We start from the raw sequence: 9,920 nt of genomic DNA, 5'->3' as shown, positions 1-9,920 counted from the left end.
TAACTGCAGACGGCGACTTCTGAAATACAGTTTTACATTCTACTCTTTATGTATTTAAAGGTACAATAGACCCTCTATACTTATGTTTATCGCTAAAAACAGCAATTCGGCGGGTGGCCATGTCATGGGTTCTTTAACAGTAATTTGTATACTCGAAAAAAAAAAACTGTTTTGATAACATCTGTCTGCCTTCCAGACCTTATGCGTTCATTCAGTATATAGCGGGGGATTTAAACAATCAACCCGCAAACCTCTCGTTAGCAGCCCGAAACAGCACATGACTGCCTTCGTCCCATATTTTTTCGTCAAGCCGGCGACTTCAACTTAGACATTATGAACTTTCTGACTTAGCTTCACTCACTCGTCACTTCGTAGATATGTCTGGATTATTCATTCATTATTTATTGTATTTAGCATATTATGTCGTTTCTTCTCTCTCTTTCTCTAGTTTCAGTTCCCAATTCTCTTTTACAGATAACCGTCGTGACTGCGCCTCCTGCAGGGCAAATGCCTCTTCCATGATCCATCAATAAACCCGGTCTTGTGTTTTCTGCTTCCATGTTACACTTGCAAACGTTTGAATCTCATCGGCACATCTAACTTTCTGTCTACCCTTCACGTGTTTGCCTTCGCGGAATCCAGTCAGTTACCCTTAATGACCAGTGGTTATCTCGCCGACGTGCTACGTGTCTCGCCCATGTCCATTACTTCTTCATGATTTCAACTATACCCTTAACCCCCATTTGTCCACTGACCCACTATGATCTCTTCCTGTCTCTTAAGGTTATGCCTATAATTTTCTATTACAGTGCTCGCTGCATCATCTTCAATTCAAGCTGAACGCTCTTTGTAAGACTCCAGGTTTTTGCTCCACAGGTAGGAAGTACCGGTAAATGCAGCTGTTATATACCTTACTCTTTAGGAATAGCGGTAAACTACATTTGTCATTTGAGAATGCTTGCCAAATGTTCTACACCCCATCCTTATTTTTTCCAGCTATTTCTCTAACATGGTTCTATCCCGCGGTTACTACTTGTCCTTAGTACACAACGTTACAATTTCCAGATTCCCTCCACCCGGTGTTGCAAAGTGCTGTTTTCTGCCAAGACTGTTGCACATTACTTTGTGAATAAATTTTCAGACCTACTCTTCTGCTTTCCACGCCCAATTCAGTAATCATGAGCTGTAATTGATACCCTGAGTTACTCATCAATGCAATGTAGTCGGCGAATCACTGGTTACTTCATTAACTCTTATCTCTAACTTTTCCCAATCTAGGGCCCGGACATACCCGTAAACACGTGGTGAATGGCATTGGAAAGATCGTGTCTCCCTACCTTACACCTTTGGAGTTCCATCGCTTCCTTTATAGAGGCACTGTGGTGGCTGTGGGTCCGATATTTCTTCCAGTATGTTTATACAGGCATAGTAGATGCCCTGATCTCACAGTGCCTGGATGACCGCTGATATCTCCACCGAATCAAATGTCTTCTCGTAATATATGAAGGCATATGAATAGAGGTTGGTTGTATTCTCCTGCGTACGCCGAGTAGCAAGTTGGCGATCAGCATGCGCCGGTTAAATTGTCTGCTCTTCAATTAAGGGTTCTCTTTCACTATCCGCGGCCCGCTAGCTGATACGAGTTATAGACTCCTGCAGTTATAAAGCAAGACTCACGTTACACGTGACGCTGCGGGTTTCCAGAGGAAATTCTGCGCGCTCCCATAGCTTATATGAAAGGTGGTGATCCGCCTTTTCCGCGTGCCACCGAGAATGTTGATTGGTTGGTTGGTTGGTTCCTCAACACCTTGGCGCAACCCAGGGGGATAGGCCATGAATGGGACGGTGCCTTGCTTTTTAAATTAATTCACTTCTTGAAAGAGAGGGTTGGATTAATTAGGTAATATAGGTAATAATAAAAAGGTGTTACATTTCTAAATAAAAACCCTTGAAAAGAAAACATAATAAACACACAACAAAGAAAAAAATATATACATAAAACAACTGAAGTTACTTATTTTTAGCATTCCATTCTTTTAGATCCTCGTAAGAAATTTGTAACAGCGGTAAAAACGCTCCTGTGGCTGAACCCAAATGTGACTGCGCCAAGTGAAAGAACCACCGGAAGTGTCAAGTTTCAGCCCAACTTTCGTACGGGTTCTTCTAGTAGATTTCCCCTTTGACCCACGGTGAAGTAGATGTATGTCGATGGAGCCGCAGCTGCTCGCTTTACGCTCGCAGTTTCTTCATTCCAAGCAATCTTGAGAGCACGAAATACGGTAGCGCTTGAGCACAGTCGAGTACTTTTAGCTAATATTTTGTGAATTATGCATAAACGATGAAGAAACAGAGATCAAATAGCCCGAACATAACCACGAAAAGTCTTCGTCTTCAGCGTAACAAAGTGCACTTGGCCCTAATGTAAAAAGAGTGAATCTTAAGTAATTAAGCAGACTGCAAAAAAATACTCCAAGACGCGCCACTGCATCCTAATTTTACTTTTAATGTGAGAACAATCTGAGTATTCTATTTTTTATTTTTCTAACCATCATCATGCCCGCGGCAGCGAAAATTTTCGAGGCCCGAGTAGTTAGGGGGCCGTTAGAGAATCCCAGGTGGCCTAAATTTTTGGAGCCCTATACTACGGCGTTTCTCTTAATTACATCATTGTCATATGATGTTAAACCCTGACAGTTATTATTATAGTCTCGTTGAAGCAGAGGTGAAGCCAGAAATATTTCTCGGGAAGATTGGGGGAGGGGTTATGGGAGTATACCTTTTATGCATCGTTATGCATGTGTGCGTGTATAAAATATATACACATGCGAAACGAAAATAGCGAGGGGTCCTTCTAAGGTAATTAAGAAACAAATATTTAAGCAACCTCTAGGAAGATATCGAGGCGAGATAAGAAAGTCCAGAAGTGTTATTCATGAGTATGCTCTGTTGGCTGTGGCACCCTAAACAAGACCTGAAAAAAAGATAAGACAGGGGAGAGATGGCATGCGCACTCCCCTCAATGAGAGGCAATGTAAAGCTTACATGAATTATAGAGAGGTCAGCTAGTTGGTATACATATTCATTCTAAAAAAGACGGCACACAGGAAGGACACCACAGAAGGCGTTTGTGGTGTCTTCACTTCCTTCTTCTGTCCGTGTTCGCATGCCCTGTATTTTTTACGCAATGATGATTTGTAAGTTATGCTGACTGTGGAGGGGGCGGGGGCGTCTTGATTTTAAAACGCACCTTAGTACACCACGTTCCAACGCCCAGATGTACCGACACCATCAGTCTCATTCCTCGAGAAGCAACCTCAGATGGGCGCCTCAGATGGACTTTGTGAGTATCGTCGCACGCTTATCGCATTCAAAGTGAGAAGCACCTCCGGCGCTGGGCTTGTCGGCGTCTCCTGTAGTAGTGCTGTGTCATGCAGCCACGGTTCGTCATAAAAACGAATATATGCGGCACAAACATTTGGTAAATTTGAATACTCGCCAGCGGTCGGCTACAAATGAGGAAGGGAACAGTTAGCTCGACAAATAGCCAACGACGTTGGTGGAGCTGGAACACCCTTCCCTACATGAAGAAGGGAAAACATACGTTCCTTCAGTGCTTCGGCTGCAGCTACTTTTGATGCTGTTTGCATTTACCTTCATGAAGCTAAACGAATTGAGCTTTTACTTGATCATTATTATTTCAGGAATAATTCGCCATAAAAAGAATTTTTCTTTAACCAAGATAATTTCCGTAGAAGATAACGACTGTATTGTCTGATCTGAATGAGTGAAAAATGATTTGCACCACTTCCGTTCTACGTACATCTTTTTTTTTTTTTGGGGGGGGGGGGAGTTATAGGTAATAAATACGACAAAAGTATATCGAAACTACGTAATCAATTTGCGGTCAATCCTCCTCAGCGGGTATGAGCCATGATTGTGTACTCATCATCACCATCATCAAAGGAAGAAGCACCTCCTCAGTGTAAGTTCGTTTTTTTTCTTCTTTTTGCTATTTTTAGAATCTGGTTTGTCAAATAATTTTGCCCCTTTTCACTTTCTTTTTTCTTTTTAACGTACGTTATTATTCATCTCGTTCTTATCAGATTTCTATCTCATCAAAATAGCCTTTCATTTAAATTTTCGTTATAAGGCACAGTGTGGCCAATCCCCCTTGTGGCTATAAGCCGAAGTCTTTTACGTGACAAAACAAAACAAAGTTTCATTCTGACGCAGTTTTCCGACGAGTTTATTGGAGTGGGAACACCCTTCCCTATATGTCTCTCTCCTCCCCCCTCCCATCTTGTTTTTTTTTTCCTTGAAGCCCGAGACGGGTGGCCGAGACAATTTAAGGATCCACCTAATTGCAGACACACCTTATCACTCCCGTTCTCCACCCTCGCAATACTTCCATGCCGAGGTTGAATGTGTCTTCGGCCGAGCATCGTGCTCGTTAGCAGCTAAGTGAAACGGCGAATTGCTTCTCTATGACGAGACACTGTTACAAAGAACTGAGCTCGTTAGCGCACACGGGCCGTCGATGTCTCGAGAGCTCGCATTCTTGAAAATTTAAAGGTACGATTTTTGTCACAATTTACGTCGCGAGTGCAGCGCTCAGGGAGCAATTTATTTCCGGGTGCCATTCCGTGAGGCGTGCGCTTAGTAAGGATCGTTCAAAACATCCTGTTACCGTCGGAGAGCTTACATACGATGACCACTAATACCCGTCCCACACGCTGAGGTGCTTTTTGTTTAGGACATTAACCGAAATGCTTTCACGCCGGACAATACATTATGTTGGCGAGATCCACGTGGGCTAAAGTAAACATCCGAATTTCTTACTAAAAATTAAAAAAAAACAGCGATTCTGTCTTGCTGTTGTTAAACTACACTGCCTGTTATTGCGTAATAATAATATCTGGGGGTTAAGGTCCCAAAACCACCATATGATTATGAGAGACGCAGTATAGAGGACTTTAGAAATTTCGATCATCTGGTGTTCTTTAACGTGCACCTAAATCTAAGTACATGGGCCTCAAACTCATGTGTGCTCATGCGTTTATGAAATATTCTTTTTTGTTTGTATACCTTGGCCTGTCATTTACTTCGCCTTCTGCTTGTATTGTTACTTGCTTTATAATATTTGTCTTTTCATTTTATTGTATTTCGTTTTTACCCTGTCATTGCCGACGTAAGGTGGACGGTGCTTATATAGTCAAGCTGCAATAACTGTAGCTTTTGCCGTCTCCCCATTTTTCGCCATTGTATCTGTTTTGGTGAAAATAAAATAAATAAAATAGAATAGAAATAGAAAGCATTTTCGCCGCCATCAGAAATGCGGTCGCCACGGCCGGCATTCGTTGCCGTGACGACGTGCGGGTCAGCGGACCAGCTACGTAGCCACTAGACCGTGGTGGAATGTATGTCATTGTGTTCTTAAGAACTTGTGTTTTGAGCTGTCTTCTTGCTCGCATACAGTTGTTTCTCTCACATATTCTCACACATACCAGTCCTTCCTGTGATGCCTTCGATACACTGAAGACACAAACAAACAAACAAACAAACAAACAAACAAACAAACAAACAAACAAACAAACAAACAAACAAACAAACAAACAAACAAACAAACAAACAAACAAACAAACAAACAAACAACAAACAAACAAAGAAACAAATAAACAAACAAAGAAACAAATAAATAAATAAATAAATAAATAAATGTGCAACTTAGTGTGGAGGTTCTGAACAACACAAAATATGAAGAAGCGCAATGGTACCTCGTCATAATGTTAGTTCATAAAGAAAATGGTTTTTCATAGCAGTGTCTCTATCTGACCACGCGCGCTATCTTTTCTTAGTGCTTAGCGAGTTTCAGCGTAAGCAAATAGTTACCGATTCTATCTCGCTGCTCACGCAGATCACAGATGGAAGAATAATGTGATTGGTTGAATTGGTTGGTAATACATTAGTCTTGTATCAGAAAGCATGAAGAACGAAAGAAGAAAGACAAATAGTTTCTTCTGTACTGTTGGCAGCAAGGCCGTATAAGGGAAACCCAGCGGTTCAAGACATCTAACTTTCCAGGCTAAAGCCTGTTTCATTTACATTACGATAACCAAGTTCTCACTGACTTTTTCGGGCTGGTTGTGTGGCTAAATTGTTCAAATCGGCTCTCTTTGGCCGGAACTTCATTGGTAAAACTTAGTGGTCATTGTTCCCAATCAGCGCAGTAAGAGTCATCCTAACTGACGTCGTTCTATCAAGTTAACCTGGTGTTCTTTACCATGTTGCCGATGAAAGAGCGCCGCACATGGTTTGTTGCAGACAAGGAGAGTTTCGTTTTTAGGGCTCCAAACGTAATGCCGGGCCTGATAGAATTTTCGTTTGTGGAAAGTCACCGGGACAATGGGAGCTCCCATAAGCGTGCGCAGGGTTCCCTTCTAGAGCTTGATGGGGAGGAGGGGGTATCGAAGGTTCGTCGGCGCACCCCACCCCACGTATTAAGTTAGTGTACGGGGAAAACTTTGCGACCCCCTCCCCCTTCTTTTAGATTGACAAAAGAAGGGGGGAGAGAAGCCTACGTGTGCCTCTTCTCTGCACACCCCTATGGGACGTATTCCGTGCTTCGAATCACACATCGCAATACTGAGCAATACTTAGCTACACTGGTGTAGTCATGGGGAAAGGGGGGGAGGGTTGGAACCCTGTCTTCACAATGAAATTTTGCATGCATTTCATTTTTACATGCATTTATACAGACGCACGCTCGAACGTGTCTAAGGTACGCGTGACACCCCCCCCCCCCCCCCCCAGAATTTCCGGCTGCTCCTGTGCGTTATTAGACCTTGCATTTCATATTGTATATTATATGCAGTGCGCTGAACAATAGCGTTGTTGATGTTCTTGAAGACCTCTGGACTCAACCAAACTTAATAAATAATTGTCTTGTGTACATATGTGCTTTTGTGACTGTTCGTATTATTTTTCGTATATGTAACCTGTGTGCAAATCATAGTCATCACCCGCCAACTGAAGAAGTCAGTTATAGAATAAATGCTCGAGGCTAACATATCTGCGAATTTCATCAAAGATAGTTATGCGCGTAGAGCAAAGCTACCACAGAAGACAAGAAAAAAAAGCAGTACAAACGCCCTCGGTACATAATCTGGGAAAGTGGATACGAGTCTACCGTTAATGCTTACTTGTATAAAACCCTGCGCCATTTCAATATAGTCCTACTCGCTTCACGCCTGACGTTATCTTGACTCAACGAGAGAGACGTTCCACGTGACAATGTGAAGGTTTAGTATGGCGATGCGTCATTATCGCTGGGGATAGAAGTTTCCGGCTTTATTAAATGAGAACAAACTATGACGCACATTTACGAAAGCCTCTGTGGTCGAAATTGACTCCGTACAACTGCAGTGAAGAGTCAGGGAAGCAGCAAATGAAGAAAACGCGATCTGCTATTTTAGAGGGCATTACAAACGAGGTTGAAAGAGTTCGTGGAGTATGAAGTTGGAGATACACAACGTATGCCCAGATATGTAGGTTGTGAAATCAAATTGTACTTGATGGCCTGTTTCCCGATAGGCCGACACTACTTGACGATTATATTATGTTGTTACGCAGAAAGAGACAGAGACAAAACTATATACAGCTAGCTACATTTAGTGTAGGTATTCGATTCAATTCAACTTAGTTTATTTCTACATCAGAGGAGTCATTACAAATGTCACAAAATCGGTGCTGTGGGGCGTAAGAAAAAAGCCATTAAGGCTTCCCGAAGGCTCTCACGCCTTTTGGTAATAACAGAAACACCAGCAAAAAATCATTCGTCATTATGAAGTATCACACAAGATGTCCTCCAGGGTCATATCAGTTTGCATTGAAAAAACACGGAGAAAAAGTCTAAAAAAAGAACCAGTGTAAAGGATTTATTGCAGAGAGAGTAGAAGAAAGATGCAAGAAAGGCAGCGAGGTTAACTAGACTGCGCCCACTTGGCTGCCCTACGCGTGGGGAGAGGGAATAAGCAGTAAGTAGCTCATTATTTGGCGACCATATAGGTAGTAAGTGCGTAACGGATCTTCCGGTCATCAGCGGCTCGCTCACTGTATATAGCATGACGTTCAGGATGTTAAATGCGGTAAATCAGAAAAAAAAATAATCGTGATTCTTTCGGGAAGGATGAAATCGCTTCTTTAAGACCGAATTATACGTGTCAGGCATCGGTTGCAAATTAAGGGCTTCGAAAATGGGTTTGAAATGTTTATTGCATGAAACGCCGGAAATTATACGTACTGTGATGACGTTTATTCGAGCCGAGAAGTCGCAGCGAGGTCGCAACGGAAAGTGGGCGTACGGCAAGTCTGGCAGAGGCGGCACAAACTCTCGCGCAAGCAGAGCACGGGCTTTTTGTTGTCTTCCGAAGGCGCATACGCGTTGGTGCGTATGCTCCACTACAATACCCCCGGGATGAAGGGTAGCCATCCTGGCGACTCAGGGAGTAGGCACAATGATGGGGTCGTAGTAGGGCTTGAGACGGTCGACGTGTACGGTCTCGCGTCCTCGACGGCGCAAATCTGGTGATTGTGTTAACGGCTCGATGATGTAATTCACCGGGGAGGTCGCGTCAATGATACGGTACGGACCATGGTACCGGGCCAGAAGTTTGGAAGATAGGCCAGGAACGTGCGGGTGCACCCAAAGCCACACAAGGGAGCCAGCACGAAATGTAGGAGCTATGCGGTGAGCGTCGTCGTGTCGAGTCTTTTGTAGACCTTGAGCCTCACTTGTCAGAGACTGAGCCAACTGACGGCAGTCTTCAGCGTATCTGGCGACTTCCGAAAGCGGGGAGCACTCAGATGCATCAGGGCGGTACGGTAGTATAGTGTCGAGGGGGTGGGAAGGTTCGCGGCCGTACAATAGAAAGAACGGAGAAAAACCGGTAGTCGCTTGCGTCGCGGTGTTATAAGCGAAGGTAACAAAGGGCAATACAGCGTCCCAGTTAGTGTGGTCGGAGGAGGTGTACATCCTCAGCATGTCGCCAAGTGTGCGGTTGAACCGCTCAGTAAGACCATTTGTCTGTGGATGGTATGCGGTAGATTTCCGGTGGATAATGTTGCATTCAGCGAGGATAGCTTGGATGACCTCCGACAGGAACACTCGACCCCTATCACTGAGTAACTCCCGCGGAGCACCATGGCGTAGAATGAAGCTGCGGAGAATGAAGAGTGCAACTTCGTGGGCGGTCGCTGCCGGTAGAGCTGCAGTCTCAGCGTAGCGTGTCAGATGATCGACTCCGACAATAATCCACCGGTTTCCAGAGCTACTATATGGGAGTGGGCCATAGAGGTCTATACCCACGCGGTCGAATGGGCGAGCCGGGCACGGCAGCGGCTGTAACATGCCGGTAAGGTGCCGCGGAGGTGTTTTGTTCTGTTGGCAAGTGGTGCAAGACTGAATGTATTTCTGCACAAAACGATACATTCCTCGGCCCCACCCCGTACATTCACGCTAACGGACTGGGATGCCTTCCGCACCCTCCGCAAAAACAACACAAAGGAATACAACACATTCATCGAACTACTCACCTCACTTCAGGAAGACATAGCCAAAACAACGAAAACAATACAAACAGAACTCGAGGTCCCGAGAATGGACCCACATCTGGCACATATGCTCGAGGCAAAAGCGTCAATACTCGCGCGCTGGAAAACACAACGACTAAACAGACGCTTACGAAAACGTCTATCAATACTGAACCAAGACATTGCCAAATATTGCACGGAGCTCACACGACTCCAATGGCATGAACTCTGCTCGGCGGTCGACGGCCGCATGCGAACTGGGGGTAAATGGAACCTCCTAAAATACATGCTGGACGACTGCGAAACAAAAAACAACCAGAGTCATGCCATAG

At 44.2% G+C, this 9,920-nt stretch overlaps 1 protein-coding gene across 1 annotated transcript in view; it reads left to right on the top strand.

The window, feature by feature from the left end:
• The first annotated feature begins 3,930 nt into the window (after positions 1-3,930).
• Positions 3,931-9,920, top strand: part of LOC119164829 (uncharacterized) — a 49,318-nt gene continuing 43,328 nt past the window's right edge. The window contains exon 1 of the mRNA XM_075874287.1: positions 3,931-3,982. Within this exon, the coding sequence (XP_075730402.1) occupies positions 3,931-3,982 (52 nt within the window). The remainder of the gene's footprint in view (positions 3,983-9,920) is intronic.

This window comes from Rhipicephalus microplus, chromosome 9 (assembly GCF_043290135.1).
Source record: "Rhipicephalus microplus isolate Deutch F79 chromosome 9, USDA_Rmic, whole genome shotgun sequence".
In the NCBI taxonomy this organism is placed as follows: domain Eukaryota; kingdom Metazoa; phylum Arthropoda; class Arachnida; order Ixodida; family Ixodidae; genus Rhipicephalus; species Rhipicephalus microplus.
Note: the sequence above shows the minus strand (reverse complement) of the source record. Positions and strands in the feature narration are given on the sequence as shown.